The 17,447-nt window shown below is 38.6% G+C and overlaps 1 protein-coding gene across 11 annotated transcripts in view; it reads right to left on the reverse strand.

Moving 5' to 3' along the window:
* PTPRK (protein tyrosine phosphatase receptor type K) overlaps positions 1 to 17,447 on the reverse strand; it is a 581,803-nt gene that overhangs the window by 210,784 nt on the left and 353,572 nt on the right. For all 11 annotated transcript variants that reach the window (XM_084622841.1, XM_084622840.1, XM_084622838.1 and 8 more), the window contains exon 7: positions 12,532 to 12,825. In XM_084622841.1, coding sequence (XP_084478967.1) covers positions 12,532 to 12,825 — 294 coding nt within the window. The remainder of the gene's footprint in view (positions 1 to 12,531; positions 12,826 to 17,447) is intronic.

Consider the following 17,447-nt stretch of genomic DNA (forward strand, 5'->3'; position numbering starts at 1 on the left):
TTCTTAAAAGAAGAATTGCAATTGAAGAAAAAGTAAAAGAATCACCTCTGTAAAATCAGGATGGTAAATACCTTACAGGGTAATCAGATTCAAAATATAGAGAAACCCTCTGGGCAAAATCTTAAGTTAAAAAAAGACACAAAAACAGGAATATACATTCCATTCAGCACAACCTATTTTATCAGCCATTTAAACAAAACAGAATCTAACGCATATCTAACTAGATTACTTATTAGGCCTTTACAGGAGTTCTGACCTGCATTCCTGCTCTGGTCCCAGCAAAAGCAACACAGACAGACATACCCCTTTGTTCCTCCCCCACCGCCTACAGCTTTGAAAGTATTTTGTCTCCTCATTGGTCATTTTGGTCAGGTGCCAGCAAGGTTATCTTTAGCTTCTTAACCCTTTAGAGGTGAAAGGGTTTTTTCCTCTGGCCAGGAAGGATTTAAAGGCGCTTAGCCTTCTCTTTATATTTATGACACCCTTCAAAATGCATCTTTCAAGTCTCCTCCTCTCTACCAATTCCAATTACTGCCTAGGAAAATAATTCCTATCTATACACATTTTTCTTGGTTTCAGATTACAGCATTGCATAGACATATTGTGGCCAGTTCAATGGGTCATTCTCTAGTACTTCCTTTCACCTTTATTACACTAATTCTGATTATTAATAATTTATTATTTTTATTGTAGTAGCAATTCAGAGTCACAGCCAACATCAGGTCCCACTGCATTAGGCACAGTACAAGCACATAGTAAGAGTCATTGCCTACCCTGAACAGCCTATAACTGAAATGGACAGGATAGACAAAGGGCAGGAGAAAGGATGTATTATCCCCATTTTACAGATGGTAACTGAGGCACAGGAAGATTAAGTGACTTGCCACATTCTATGTGATATTTCAGTCTGATTTGGCAGTAAGGCTTGTGCCCTCCTTTGCTAATGTAACATTGCCCTTCCCTTGCTGTTATACACAATTCCATACAATTTAAACTACAAAATTTGCATTTATGGTATTGTTAGACTCAGTCTCTCAAGTACTAAGGATAATTAAACATGTCATTTCCTACAGTAATAAAATACCTTCCAGCAATTAATAACATGGGATGGAAAACAAAATGGAAAATTAAACTGCTTTCAAAAGTCAATATTGAATGAAACAAGTTACACAAATGATATCAAATAAAAAATTCAATAGAAGTTCTATGCCTTTTAGCTGTAGGTTGGGCTAGAGGACAGAGTTAGGGACATGGAACCAGGAACAAATGAGTGTCAATCCAAACTCCACCACTGACTCAATGTGTTCCTTTGGGAAAGTCACTTGATTAGAAACAGGCTTTCTATTCAAACAAAGGTTCTAATACTTATTTACCTCACAGAGTGAGGTGAAGATTGTTTTATATTTTCAATATTTTAAAATTTCTCCAAAGTCTCTATCATTTCATCTTTGTCATCCTAAGAATGGTCTCTCATATGAAGAGTCAACTTTGATTCTACAGGATGGAGAACTAAAATGTAGGGTGATCCTACACGGTTTTCTTTTTGAGAACCAATCTGACAGGCTTTCAAGAATCCAATTTGTGAGGCTTTTACAAAGTTTAAATTATTAAGGAGAGGGCCAGGGGTTTTGCTTCCTTCCCTAAGAGGTATGACTAGTTAATTGGCTGAATTTGTAAAGAACATCCAAAGAATTCAGGCCCAAATCTCACAAACTTACAGACATGCTTAACTCTGCACTTTGACGGTTTCAGAGTTGCAGCCGTGTTAGTCTGTATCCACAAAAAGGAGGACTTGTGGCACCTTAGAGACTAACAAATTTATTAGAGCATAAGCTTTCATGGGCTACAGCCCACTTCATCAGATGCACAGAATGGAACATATAGTAAGAAGATGTGTATATATATAAAATACACACACACACACATACAGAGAAGGTGGAAGTTGCCATACAACTTCTGCACTTTGAGTAATCCCACTGATATCACAATGTGTAAGGTTAAACACATGCATAAATCGCTAAAGGACTGAGGCCTGAATTAGTACCTTTGTGAACTCACTGGATAATCACACCTTCAAGGATCAGGTAATCTAAGAGCATGAGTTCAGTGGTACAATAATTCATAGATTTTTGAGGCCAGAAGGGACTATTGCAATCATCTAGTTTAACATCCTGCATAATACAAGCCACAGTACTTACCTGAATTAATTACTCCCTCAATTCCCATTGCTGTGGTTGAACTAGAACATATTTTTTAGAAAAATATTCAATCTTGATTTTAGAATTACCACTGCAGAATCCACTGCAACCCTTTGTAAGTTTTTCTAACGGCTAGTTACCCTCACTGTTAAAAATCTGCACCGCATTTTCAGTCTGAATTTATCTAGTTTCAATTTACAACTACTGGATCTGGTTATACCTTTGTCCGCCAGACTGCTCTCCAGTTTTTGTTCCCCATGTAGGTACTTATAGACTGATCAAATCACCTCTTAACCTTCTTTTTATTAAGGTAAATAGACTCAAGGAACTAAATGTCTCACTATAAGACATGTTTTTTAACCCTATAATTATTCTTGTGATTTTTTTCTGAACCCTCTCCAATTTTTCAAAATCCTTCTTGAATTAAGGACACCAGAACTGCACACAGTATTCCAGCATTGGTCGCACCAATGCCAAATATATATATATTCCTATTCCTACTCAAGATTCCCATGTTTATACATCCAAGGATCGCATTAGCCCTTCTGGTCACAGCATCGCACTGGAAGCTCATGTTCAACTATTATCCCCCATGAACCCTACGTTGTTTTTTTTTTCCCTCCAGAGTCATTGCTTCACAGGATAGAGTTCCCCAATTCTGTAAGTATGAGTAACATTCTTTGTTCCTGGATGCATGGCCTTACATTTGGCCATCTTGAAACATATATTGTTTGCTTGTGCACAGCTTTAACAAGTGATCCATAACATGCTGTATCAGTGACCTGTCTTCTTCATTATTTACCACTCCACCAGTCTTTCTGATGTCTGCAAAATTTATTAGTGATTATTTTATGTTTTCTAACAGATTATTAACACAACTCTTAAATAGTGTAGGTCCAAGAACTGACCCTACTAGAAACACATCCTTTAAACTATGGTTTCCTCTTTATAATGACATTTTGAGACCAATTAGTTAACCCGTTTTTAATATATTTAATGTGTGCCACGTTGGTTTTGTATCATTCTAGTTTCTTAAACAAAATCTAATGTGGCACCAAATCAAATGTCTTACTGAAAGCTAAGGACATTAAATCAACAATACTACCTTTATCAGTGAAACCTGTAAACTCATTAAAACTTTTTATCAAGTTTGTTTGACAAGTTCAATTTTTATAAGTAACCAGTTGAACAACTTACCAAGTGTTGTAGTGGAGTCTTCATTACCGGCAATCTTTTAGAAAAACATCTTGATTTAAAGCTATACTATAGTTCAAAATGGAATTAATTCAGGACATCCTCTTTCCAGTGTTATAAAGGAGGTTAGATTAGAGGATCACAATGGTGTTTCTGGCCTTATAAATGTATGAATAAATCCATGTGGATTGGCATTAATATTACTACTCCTTTTATTAATTGCTATCTGTATGAGCCATTCCATTATATAGCCCAGGATCAAAGTCAGGCTGACTCTACCTGGGTCACCCCATTTAGCCTTTTAAATATTGACACAACATTAGCTTTCTTCCAGGCTTCTAGAATTTCCTCAGAGTTCCAGGAGTTATTGAAAATCAATATTAATGGTCCAGAAAGCTCTGTGGCCAGCTCTTTTAAAATTTTTGGATGCAAGTTATCAGAACCTTCTTATTTAAAGATGTCTAACTTGTAGTAGCTGCTCTTTAACATCTTTCTTAGTTACTGTTGGAATGGAAAGAATTTCATCATATGATGAGAATATCATCTAGCTTTTTCTCCAAATACAAAACAAATTTATTGAGAAATAAAAATATTGAGAAAGTATCATTTATTTTATTTTGCCAGAGGAAGGCCAAGTTTGAATCAAGGAAAGGAGCAATGTTAGACTGAGGGAAAAAAAGTGCAAAAAACAGAAATACCCCACTTCAGCAGAAATGAGCCATAAGAAACAATGTCAGCAGGAATGGGGGTTTGGAACTTTTCAGATGCCTTCCCCACTCCCCTTCAATATGGGGATGGGGGTGGGGGTAACTCACTCATGTCTCATCCAGAGGCATACTGCCATTTCGGTGGCAGGAACAAGGGGTATTACTCTAGTATTTCCTACACAAATAAAGAAGCGAGAGGAATGAGCGCCTGAATGGGAATTTTGATCCGACTAAGAAACTTCCCTTTCCTCTGCATTGTCTTGTTTTCCACCCCCACACGGAACCTTATACTCTTTTTCCTTCCCTCTGGTGCTCTGCTAACGGTTGGCGAGGAAGAGTGAGAAAACAAAATGCTTGATCTCTGAAACACTATGCATAAGTGCTGCAGTGACAGTAGTTTATAAATATTTGTATAGAAGTTTCTCCTTTCATTTTTATGCAATGATAAAAACAAGCTAAAAAAAGCTAGTTTTATAAAACTGCATGTTTAAAAAAACTAGTTCTATTTTATGTAGGTACTTATACTCCATCCATCACCATGGTACTGACCACTTAAAATGTTGAATGACCCTAATGAAAACAAACTGAATTAATGTATCAAGCAAAGTAATGGATGATAGTCATAAAAGATTTAACAGTAAAAACTGGCAGTCTATTTAAAAGAGCCACATTTTTCCAGCAAGATGTCATCTTATCCTGCAGGTATTTTCTCTTGAAATGGACACACATCAAAACTGTGTGGATCTGGAGAAGTTAAAATCAGGATCTGAACTCAGTGGCTTGGGCACATCTCTGGCAGCTTTCTCAAGTGGTACGATATGAATTATTTCCCTGAAGCCACTTTTTTACAGCTGGGATAGAGGCTTTGGATTAATATACTGGGATACATTTTAATGCCACAAACAGTGCTCCTCTCAGAAATGTGCTTACATCACTTCTGAGAAATCACTGGAGTCTAAATTTTGCTGGCACACTCTGCTCTGGCAAAGGACCCCAAAAAATAAGAGTGTGGGGAGAGGGGGGTGGAGGGGTGAGGGTGTGCGTCAATTCATAGCTTACCTGTGCTGCTAGCTTGCAGCTGCTGCTATGTTGCTCTTTTCCAATAATAGAGCTCTGCCGGAAATTTAGGCTTGATCCACAGCTGACTGAAGTTAATGTAAATATTTCCACTGACTTCAATCAGCTTTGGATAAGACCTTTAATGCACAACTAGTTCTAAGCCTCCCTTCGAGTAAGGGAATGACCAACAATATATACCCGTCACAGCTCCATGACTGAAGAGCAGCAGCACACCGAGTTGGAAATATTAGGTGCTGTAGATAAACGAATCTTCCCCTGTTCTGTCCCTCCCCACCCAAACAGCACTGAGACAGGCTCCGCCCCCACTTTCCCAGATGATTATTCTTCCTTCACCCCCACTTATCTTCCTGCTCACCCTCTCAAAATTCTAGCAAGGTCTAGAAGGGACGCTCTTGGCTACTGGTTCCATTCTCCCACACCCAGCAGCTGTACTGACTCTCACTGTGGGCCTCTACCCTTGGCTTTCCAAGCTCAATATTCCCCAGTCTGCTCCGCCTTGGGAGTTCAACACCTCAGTACTAAACCCTTCCCCCAAATATTCTCCAGCAGATAGAAAAGGAGTACTTGTGGCACCTTAGAGACTAACCAATTTATTTGAGCATAAGCTTTTGTGAGCTACAGCTCACTTCATCGGATGCATACTGTGGTAAGTGTAGAAGATCGTTTTATACACACAAAGCATGAAAAAATACCTCCCCCCACCCCACTCTCCTGCTGGTAACAGGTTATCTAAAGTGACCACTCTCCATACAATGTGTATGATAATCAAGGTGGGCCATTTCCAGCACAAATCCAGGGTTTAACAAGAACGTTGGGGGGGAGGGGGGGAGAGTAGGAAAAAACAAGGGGAAATAGGTTACCTTGCATCATGACTTAGCCACTCCCAGTCTCTATTCAAGCCTAAGTTAATTGTATCCAATTTGCAAATGAATTCCAATTCAACAGTCTCTCGCTGGAGTCTGGATTTGAAGTTTTTTTGTTGTAATATCGCAACTTTCATGTCTGTAATCGCGTGACCAGAGAGATTGAAGTGTTCTCCGACTGGTTTATGAATGTTATAATTCTTGACATCTGATTTGTGTCCATTTATTCTTTTACGTAGAGACTGTCCAGTTTGACCAATGTACATGGCAGAGGGGCATTGCTGGCACATGATGGCATATATCACATTGGTGGATGTGCAGGTGAACGAGCCTCTGATAGTGTGGCTGATGTTATTAGGCCCTACAACCTATCCTGAAGGATGACCCAACACTCTCACAAATCTTGGGAGACAGGCCAGTCCTTGCCTACAGACAGCCCCCCAACCCAAAGCAAATACTCACCAGCAACCACATACCACACAACAGAACCACTAACCCTGGAACCTATCCTTTGCAACAAAGCCCGTTGCCAACTGTGCCCACATATCTATTCAGGGGACACCATCACAGAGCCTAATAACATCAGCCACCAGCAGGAGAGTGGGGTGGAGGGAGGTATTTTTTCATGCTTTGTGTGTATAAAAAGATCTTCTACACTTTCCACAGTATGCATCCGATGAAGTGAGCTCCAGCTCACAAAAGCTTATGCTCAAATAAATTGGTTAGTCTCTAAGGTGCCACAAGTACTCCTTTTCTTTTTGAGAATACAGACTAACACGGCTGTTACTCTGAAACCTCTCCAGCAGACGTCAGCAAAGCTTTGCCATTTTATGGCAGGGCTGACAAGATTTACACCATTCCCACATGGACAGAAGTCAGATGTAGAAAAAGGAAAACTTACCTTTCTGAATCTTCTATTTACCAATCTTAGTCATTTCTAAGTACCCAGGAGGGTTTCTACTGTGCAGCTAGGGACCCCGCATTTCATGAACACAGGGTCAGAAGAAAACAACAGGTGTGTGTGTATTGCGGGACTGAAGGAGGCGTGGCTGTGTAAGGGAGATTCCAGGACCTGCTGGTAGACACACCTCGGCTAGCTTTTAAAGTGCTAACCAAATTGATCAAGAAGTCCTTGTCTTTTTAACATTTATTTTTTGCAGTGCTGATGTCCTGTCCCTTAATAAGTCTTTAATGACCCCTTGGCCCAGCTCCACCTGCAACCATACCCAGCATTAGTTCAGAGTCAGTTATCAGTAATCAGCTTTTTACCCTCATATTGTCTCCCTTTAAGGTCAAGGGACCTTAGAAACAAGGAGGAAGAGGATATAACAGCTAGAGATGGGTTGGTGTTGGGTGACAGATAAAAAGCAGCTGATAGCTTATGTATGCAACTCTGGAATTCTGTCCCAAGGAAACATGAGTAAGTCCAAACCCAGCTATGTTTAGAAAGAGCTGCAAGATGCACCCTTTGCCTAATCCTTCTTAATTGATTAAATCCTGATTTCATAACACAGCCAAATGGTAAATTTGCAAGGAGCAGGAGTGCATAGTGTTTGGTAGCTGTTAGTGAGATCTTAAATGTTTGACATTCACTCTAGCAAAAAGACCAGAAACAACAGTTACAGGTGATCAAGAAGTTTTCAAAAACAAACAGAAACTTATAAATATTGGTGTAATGTGGGCACTCTGCAATGACAAATGTAAAAATTCAATATATTCAATTACAGAATTTCAAGTGAGTGGTTATCATTTTATTCTAATAAAAGTGTCTAAGCTGTAAATAGCAATAGAAATGTGAAAATAGTAAATCAAACACAGTTAAATGCTCAAAATGTATTACAGTTCCTCCTTCATATACTATAAGCCTTCTAATTTATTGATATCAAATTTCTTCAGTATACCAAGAAAAGGACAAAGATTTTGCTTGAAATCTTAAGATTGCATTTAAGATAGAGCAGTAAATATTCTTTCTCTGGACGCTTAGAGAATTTTAAAACATTCCATCAGATTAAAATTACTGAGAATTAGCCTTTTGCTTGTATTTTATTCATTTTTTTGGAAGAGTGGGTAAGTAACCCATAAAGGAAAAGACTCTAGTTCTTGAATTATGCAAATATAAAGGAGAAGTATCCTCAACTTGACCCTTCAGTTGCCAAATTTTCCTGTTGTCCTTCTGACAAGTACCCAATTTTGCCTCTAGCACCTTCTCAGAAGCTCACCTCCCTGAAGTACCAAGATGCCAAATTCTCCTGGGCCCTACAAGACAGGTTCATTAGTTCCAGCTACCAAAAATCTCCAGCTCCACTCCATAGTCTTCAATAGGACAATCAATAGTAAGAGAAGTGTAACTATTTGCAGGCAGTCAGCCCCCCAGCACAAGTGATTTTTAAACATTTCTGGTAGCCCTACTGCTCTATTTGAAAATTGCATACAAATACTTAAAAAAAAATAACTAGTATGGCATATTAACCCAGACAGCCATGAAGAGCTAGGGCGGCCCCCAAATGCGCCGATCTCTGGAGCCTAATTTTAAGACTTAAAAGAAAATGAAAAACACACTTTAGATTATTTTCTTTGTTCTACTTATTCTCATTATGTGCTTTTTTGCTGGTGGGAACTTCAGCAACATCCTGGCATTCTTTGTATTCTGTTTTCAAAATTAATAACATGGAAATCACAAACAAACTCCACATTCAGAAAACCAGAGTGGAAAACAGCCCTGATCTTGAACCTTTAACTAAAGCCAAATCTTAAGTCAACATTGCACTATTGAACAAACATCTGAAACAGTTTTTGTGACTCAGGGCGGATTGTCATTGATAACTATTCTCTGTGATTGATAGTTATCCTGGTCAATAGTAAAAAAAAATCAATACATATGGTTCCATTTTCAGCTTCAATAAAGTTGTAACCAGAAGGGAAAATCTTCATCCCTTTCCTTGCTTTATAAAAAAACCCACTGACATAAGTTTACTCAAAGGGTTTGGAATGAAAATCAGATCATTTTCCCTTTGCCCCACAGATCTCCACATATTACTGAAAATCACAAACGTCACTGAACTTCAGTGAAGCAGGAGCACTACCGACTGTGTAGATATATTAAGTTCTGGACAGACTGAACTGTTGACCTTCTTTGCCACTAAAATATCAGTTAATGATAAAGCTCAGCTGTTAAGAGTTACTTAGAAGCACCAGGCAACGTAACAGAACAATTTCTAACGTACAATTGCTAAAGCATGCTAAATGGACAATTTAAAAATACAGCATATTTTATTTCAGCTTAACACAGGAAAGACAGATTGCACACATGCTCTGATGCCAGATGATATCCTCAAAAGGAAAATCTCACAGGAAGACACCCTTGCTTTATTGCTCAGTTAGGTGTTAGGATTGCTTCCTATTAAAACAGCATCACACTTTCTTTTATTTTAAAATGCTTATGTGAGCAATAATACAGCATAGTCATACTGCAGGAATCACCCACTTCAGGTGCATTGTGAGGAATGAGATGAGGACAATTGCCCTCAGTCACCAGAGGCATGTAATTACCTCTCACCATATATATCTTGGAGCACATTACTACTCCTAGCAAATAGCTATAACCTGCTTAAAAATGAAAACAAGACTGGACCTGTGCGCCAAGGAAGGGTCATTTTAAAAAGAAAGTCTAGTTCTGATTAGTGTGGTTTATATTCTCATCCTAGTTATTTAAAAATACTCAGCTGTATCATATGTATGTCAGCTGAGTATTTAATTGCCCACATATGGGTGTGATCTGGTATATTATATTTTCAGTATAACGCAGTCACTAAATTTAAGCATAGGAAAAATCATCTATCAAATTCCAGCTACACAAATAATTTAATTAATTTTGTCTGGCACCTTATAAAAGTCCTCCAGAAATCATTGGTCACTGTTTAAACTCACTGTTCAGAAGACGCAACTGATAACCTGATAACTACATCAGATGCTTGATGCCCAAACTTGTGCAATCGTACCTCAAATTCCACAAAATGTGAGATGTTCTGAAGTGAAACACAGTCTAATAGATCTATAGCGTATTATTCCAAAATGTCATGGCATTTGTAAATTCTAAACCAACAATGTGTAAAAATCATCTTCAATCTCCTTCCAAAATAAAGCAACTGTTTAGTCTTGTGGTAACATAGCCAATAGCATTTTACTAACATATTATTCCTGATAATTCAATGTTACTTATCACCAGTACTTAGAGCATAAACATTTAAAACCCATCCAGTGAACGTTCAGTAATGTGTTTCTTATCCACACAGAAAAGCGAGGTAGTTTCACACTGACATATCAAATACAGTGACTGGAAATAAATGATATTACGTGGGTAATCCATTATAACTTGTTTCAAAATTGAACCTAAAGCTTACAAAACATACAGAAAGACAGAACTGACAAAAGGGGAGTAAAGATAGCTGTCTTAATAATAAGCAGTCTTGTCTGAAACAAAAACTAGAATTTTCCAGAACAAGGTACTGCAGCTAGTGGAATATAATACAGCACAGTAAGCCACCTGACAAGCGTAGTAACACTGACAGTCACCAAGCTAACACTACTAGCAAAGGATATATCACACTGCTCGCTATTTCATTATTGGCTTTATTCTTGCTTTTTAATTTTTTTTTTTTTTGTGAAGAGGCTGATATTGTGTTGTTTGCTTTCTAACAGACACACACTTCAGATAGATTTTTATACTGATTTTGCAAGTTTTAAAATGACCACATAGTTGCAAAAGCCCAAATGAAGCCCTCCTGGAAGAGAAATACCTGTCTTCACTATTATGGAAGATGGATGAATGGAGCAAAGACCTGGAAATCATATTCTAATCTGGATCCTGTCAATGACTCACTATATTACCTGGGGAAAGTAACTTAACCTCCCAGGGCCTACAGTTGCTATCTTTCATTAAAAAATAGGTACCTGTGCTATTGTGGCATCAAAACCACTGCAACCTATATTGCTTATTGTTTTGATGTTTTAATATTCAAATCAATCATTACTTGCACAAATGTTTATCACGTTAAGTATTATTTTGATCAGTCATTCCAACAAACTCATCAAGAATATATATTTTATTTTTTATAAATGTGTGTATTTTCATGCTTTAAAAATTATACCACTTTGCTTCCCTTAAATTGGCTAGCTAAAGGGATGTCAGGCCTCTAATATACCATGACCTCTCTCCTCTTATCTTTTTCATATTAGGCAGCCTTAGTTTTTCACATATTAGGAACAAGAAAGTATACCCAACTGATGTCTGGGAAGAGATTCTAGGTTGTGTCGCCTTAATAAAGAAGCTGCTTCAAAATTTCTATACTATATTTTTGGAGCAATGTCTAAAATATTTAAGAGAATTGAACTGACACTTTAATCTAGACTAGACTTCAATAGCTGTTATCTGACCTGAGACAGACGCATGAATCCTTTCACTTTTCAAGAGAGGTATATAGTAAATTAGAAATAAGATCGCCTATTTCAAAATTGCCTGCAGTTTCAGAATTGCTTTAGGCTGAGAGCTTGTTTGTTTAGGGAATTAAATAAGCAGAATGCTTCAGCTCCCAAGAAATGCAGTGTTTAGTTTCAAAATAAAACAGTATCAATACAGATGGTCTAATTTTCTGGAATATAAACTCACTGACCTGGTCAAGTTGAGCACACTTATGACATTAACTCCTAATTCTGGCATTGACCTTTTTCCATAGTCACTGAACAGAATGATCACACATACTAAAACAAGCATTAGAATAACCTGTCCAGTTGGAATCCAGGCCTAATTTGTGAATAGAGATTTCATTCTAACACTGCTCTCACCACTATATAAATACAGAAGACTTAGAATTAAGCAATGTGACTGTCATTTCTTACTGCATTTTAAAGTAATTTTGAATAGCATGTTTACCAGCTTTTTTGTTTACATTTGTCTTAGCCGGGCTTGTCAGCTGACACATCCTGACCAGCCTCTCTCAGCTCGCTCCTTTTCTGCCAGGGCATCTTTTTAACTGATCAGGGTCTTGCAACCTTAGCCTTGGGAGACTAAAGCACCCTAGGTCTCCATGAAGCCAGCTAGGTAAATTCTCTCACCAATTGATGGTTCAGCCATTGTTTTAACACCACTGAAGTTGGGTACTGGAGAGGCTGTTTTGGTAATTGTTTTACCTTTCCTGAGTTCCTTAACAGCCCTCCATTAGATCGTCCTTTGATTTAACTATACGCATTCAGACATTTTGTCACAGCTTCCTAGCTTCCACGATCAATAAATGGAAGCTTAACTAAGTTGACCCCAACAAGGTGGCACAAACAGAATATGGGGGCCAAGCTGGGATAAGAGCTTTCAGACCTTTGGTGGTACTGGGGAAAGGAGAACAATTGCTATAGTAACACCATCATTACAGTGAAAACAAACTGCCAAAAAAAAAAGAGAGAGAGAGAGAGAGAGAGAGAAAGAAAGAGAGACCTCACCTGCACATTTGGTTCTGGTGATAAGAGGTGGTCCTGGCTGGCCTGTTCCTCCTTCTCCTGGCCTGGTAAGGAGGACACGAATCTCATACTCAGTGTCTGGGTCTAAGTGCCATAGCTTATAAGTTGGTGCATTTACAGCATGGGTTTCTGTCCAGGTCCCAGATGTCATCCGGTACTCCACTTCTTTCAGAATTATAGGCCCATCACCAATTATGGAATTAGCATTCAGCTGAATCAGCAAATATGTAGGCCCAACACCAAGTAACTGGGGGGGTGCTATTGGTCGAGGTGGTTCTGTAAAAAATTCAAAAATACACAGTGAATAAAACCAAACTTAGAAAGATCATACTATTATTAATATATGTACAGCTAAATATTATTAATATATGGACACCTCTTCCAACAAGAAGTGTCATCCTGCAGTTGTAGAGATGCCAGAACTGAATGGACTATAAGGTGGATAAAAAGTTGGCTAGATTGTCGGGCTCAACGGGTAGTGATCAATGGCTCTATGTCTAGTTGGCAGCCGGGATCAAGTGGAGTGCCCCAAGGGTCGGTCCTCGGGCCGGTTTTGTTCAATATCTTCATAAATGATCTAGAGGATGGTGTGGATTGCACCCTCAGCAAGTTTGCAGATGACACTGAACTGGGAGGAGAGGTAGATACGCTGGAGGGTAGGGATAGGATACAGAGGGCCCTAGACAAATTAGAGGATTGGGCCAAAAGAAATCTGATGAGGTTCAACAAGGACAAGTGCAGAGTCCTGCACTTAGGAAGGAAGAATCCCATGCACCGCTACAGACTAGGGACCAAGTGGCTAGGCTGCAGTTCTGCAGAAAAGGATCTAGGGGTTACAGTGGACGAGAAGCTGGATATGAGTCAACAGTGTGCCCTTGTTGCCAAGAAGGCCAATGACATTTTGGGATGTATATGTAGGGGCGTTGCCAGCAGATTGAGGGACGTGATCGTTCCCCTCTATTTGACATTGGTGAGGCCTCATCTGGAGTACTGTGTCCAGTTTTGGGCCCCACACTACAAGAAGGATGTGGAAAAATTGGAAAGAGTCCAGCGGAGGGCAACAAAAATGATTAGGGGACTGGAACACATGAGTTATGAGGAGAGGCTGAGGGAACTGGGATTGTTTAGTCTACGGAAGAGAAGAATGAGGGGCGATTTGATAGCTGCTTTCAACTACCTGAAAGGGGGGTCCAGAGAGGATGGATCTAGACTGTTCTCAGTGGTAGCTGATGACAGAACAAGGAATAATGGTCTCAAGTTGCAGTGGGGGAGGTTTAGGTTGGATATTAGGGAAAAAAAATTTCACCAGGAGGGTGGTGAAACACTGGAATGCATTATCTAGGGAGGTGGTGAAATCTCCTTCCTTAGAAGTTTTTAAGGTCAGACTTGACAAAGCCCTTGGCGGGGTGATTTAGTTGGGGACTGGTCCTGCGTTGAGCAGGGGGTGGACTAGATGACCTCCTGAGGTCCCTTCCAACTCTGATATTCTATGATTCTAACTGGGAAGCAAAGCCAGAACAATACAGCATTAAGATCAGGAGGCTATACTCTCAGTTTTTATTATTCAGTGTAGGTCTACGGAAGTCAGTAAGCTATATTTATTTATTCCATCTGAGATTCTGGTTCCGGGACTGTGCTGGTTTATAAGACCCTTTTCTGGTAACATTTCCTGAACTATTGTGAATCACTTCATGATAATTCATGTATTTTATAAGACAAAAAAAATTGGGATTTTGAATTTCAAAACCAATTCATTTTATTTTATTGAGAGAAGCTATGAACAATTCCTGCAGTAATAGCTTCAGTGTCACGTTCCACTGCCCCCTTGAGAGCGTCTCCAAAAAAAAATCATTACAGTCCATTTCAAACCTGCCAAATTCAGTGTAGGGTGAACAATATGGAAATACATCAAAGCCTTTCAGAATGTTTAGAACTGGGCAATACTGACTGGATGGTGACAATGTAAAGATTTATAACAACAATGTATGGAATTATTTACGGTTCCTCAATCAAATAACTTATCCTGGCATACGTATGTCTGAAATGGGTACACAATGCAAACATCCCTCCTACCCCAACTTAATATAGCTTCGACAAAGTTGTAAAGTGAAAGTTAGCAACAGAGGACTGAAAAGGTTTAAGGGAAAAAAAATCTATGAAATTTCTGCCTGTAACAGCACATTGCCTAGGAGTCATTTATTTTAAGAAACAACCAAAGGAACATGTATTTTTCCAATAAAATCAATCCACTGATAAACACAAAAGGTTCATTTTCATTCCAGATGGCATATATTTTGGCTAATTTGTTTCAGTTAATTAAGCAACAATGTTAAATTCAAGTCTCACAGGGGTTTCACACAGCAGTAGTGCAGAACCAAAACAGCAACTCCAAACAGGTAAAGACATCTGGTGGTAAGTACATAAAAAAGAAATCTAACCCCACCCCACTACCATCCTTCTATCCTGTCCCACAAAAAGAAAAACACAACACTTTTAAGAAAATGGAGTAATTAAAGTGTGGTTCTATCTTTGAAAAGTGACTATGTAAAAATTGTTAGTCAACACATCCTCACCCTGTGCTTATTCAGAACAATGATGACCCGAAGAGGATCTCTGCTGCTTCCAAGAACACCTTGTTAAATTCTTTCGTCACTTTGAGGTGATGTTCGGAATGAGATTTCTTTGCCTCTGCATCTCTGCCAGAGATGACATTACTCTGGAGCTACTAGATATTTTTCTGGGAGTGTATACTTGCCATTTTTAGAAGGGATTAGATTGCCCAAATAGCTAGTATTTACAAAATTTTGCCAGGGAGGGATTTCCCATGAGCTTCCTTAGAAGGCCTGCACCCAAGGCACTCATCTCATGTTACACAATTTGAAAATTGTGCTCTCATATACATTCATGGTATCTCAGAATGGGAACAGCTGGAATTCTTTTCATTCATCCTCAGTGACAAACCTAGGCCTGATTCAATGATGTTCACAAGTTCTACACAGTGTAGTTCAGGACAATCTGGACTCTAAGGTATCTGAACTAATTATTCATCTAAATCTCTCTTCTCCCCCCCTGATTTTCTGGCATAACCTAGGCATAAGCCACTTTGGATCTTTATCTGAATCAAACCTCAGCAAAGTAGCATAGCTTAATGAAAGCAGTTCATTTCCTGTGGAACATGCATATTAAATGGCAAACTAATGAATTTTAAGGTCAGTCTTATAGCAAACAACATAAACATTGTTGAGGATGATACACCACCAACTCTGAGTTCTGAAACTCTGCAATATGAAGCTATGTTTAGAAGTATATACTTTGATTAACAGCATGATTACTACAAGTGAAACTATGCATTAATGAGACTAATATACCACTGCATATTAAATTTTTATGTTCGATGTAAAGTGTATTCTTACATTAGCATATGCATTTTGTTTTTAAGCTCTTGAGGACAAAGACTTATTTAGAAAGTCTCTTCCAGTTCTAATAAATTATGCATGAATTTTAATCAGTTAGCAAACGAACTAGTAATTGTTCTGCAGCAGTATTAATATTCTTCATAACACAATGCACGATCAGATCCAGAGGTATGGGGCAACCAAAAATCCCTAAAGTACACTAAGAGTCAACTGAAGCATACAATCCCAATATACCAGATAAACTTTTTTGATGTTACCCAATTAACTTACTATTAATGATTCTCATTCATTATTCTATGACCAGATCTATCAAATATTCTCCAATTACCATTTCAAATTGTATAATTTGCTTTTATAGACTTAGTAACCTGAAAATGTTATGACTTGAAAAATAACACTAACAATTAGTGGGTGTGTTGAGACCATTATGATGTTGTGATATCACTTCCATTATGCTATTATCAGATTTATGCAACACTACCCAATCAATGGGCTCTCAGGTTGGAGTCACTGCCTAAATCAGTACACAGTACAGTGATCCTGCAGGATAAGGGAGCATGTGGTTTTCTAGTCTGGTGGTCCAGTTCCTATAGAATAAGGAGCAATACTCTTGCCGAGTGAGCTGGGAAGATAGTTTGTCCAAATGTAAAGGTTTCAGGTGTGGTATAGAAAGAAATGAAGGTGATAAGCAAGAGGGGATCCCCAAACAAAGTTACCCTCTCAAAAAAGTTCACTCTGGGTAGAAGCATACAAGAATTTAGTCACAAGTAAATACTATTACAAAACCCCTTCACATAACACAAGAACTAGGGGTCATCTGATTAAATGAATAGGCAGAAGGTTTAAAACAAACAAAAGCAGGTACTTCTTCACACACCACATAGTCAACCTGTGGAACTCATTGCCTTGGGATGTGGTGAAGGCCAATACTATAAATGGGTTCAAATAAGAATTAAATAAGTTCATGGAAGACAGATCCACCAATGGCTATTACCCAACATGATCGGGGTGTCCCTAAACCTCCAACTGCCAGAAGCTGGGCCTGGACGATGGGATGGATCACTTGAAATTGCCCTCTTCTGTCCTTTCTCTCTGAAGCAACTGACATTGGACGCTGTCAGAGACAGGATACTGGGCTAAATGGTCCATTAGTCTGATCCAGTATGGCCGTTCTTATGACCAGAGAGATGCAAACTTTTCACAGCAAACAATTTTTTCACTGAATTTAGCTTTAGTCTTGAGTTGAAACTTATACAATGTTTTATGCACAAATCTTTCAACCCAGGGATTGTTCATGGGCTATTTCAATATGATCACAGAGTAGATATTTGTAACAAATTCCAAACTTTTCACATAGGTCACACATGGTAATTTCATTCCCTTCTGTGATGAGTGCAAATCTAGCAACCAGGTGTGAATACTTTCATTTGGAACTAAGGATAAGCTTTCCACAAGTACTGTGTAGCCATTTTGGTGAACAAT

Source organism: Lepidochelys olivacea, assembly GCF_965140295.1.
Source record: "Lepidochelys olivacea isolate rLepOli2 genome assembly, chromosome: 3".
In the NCBI taxonomy this organism is placed as follows: Eukaryota; Metazoa; Chordata; order Testudines; family Cheloniidae; genus Lepidochelys; species Lepidochelys olivacea.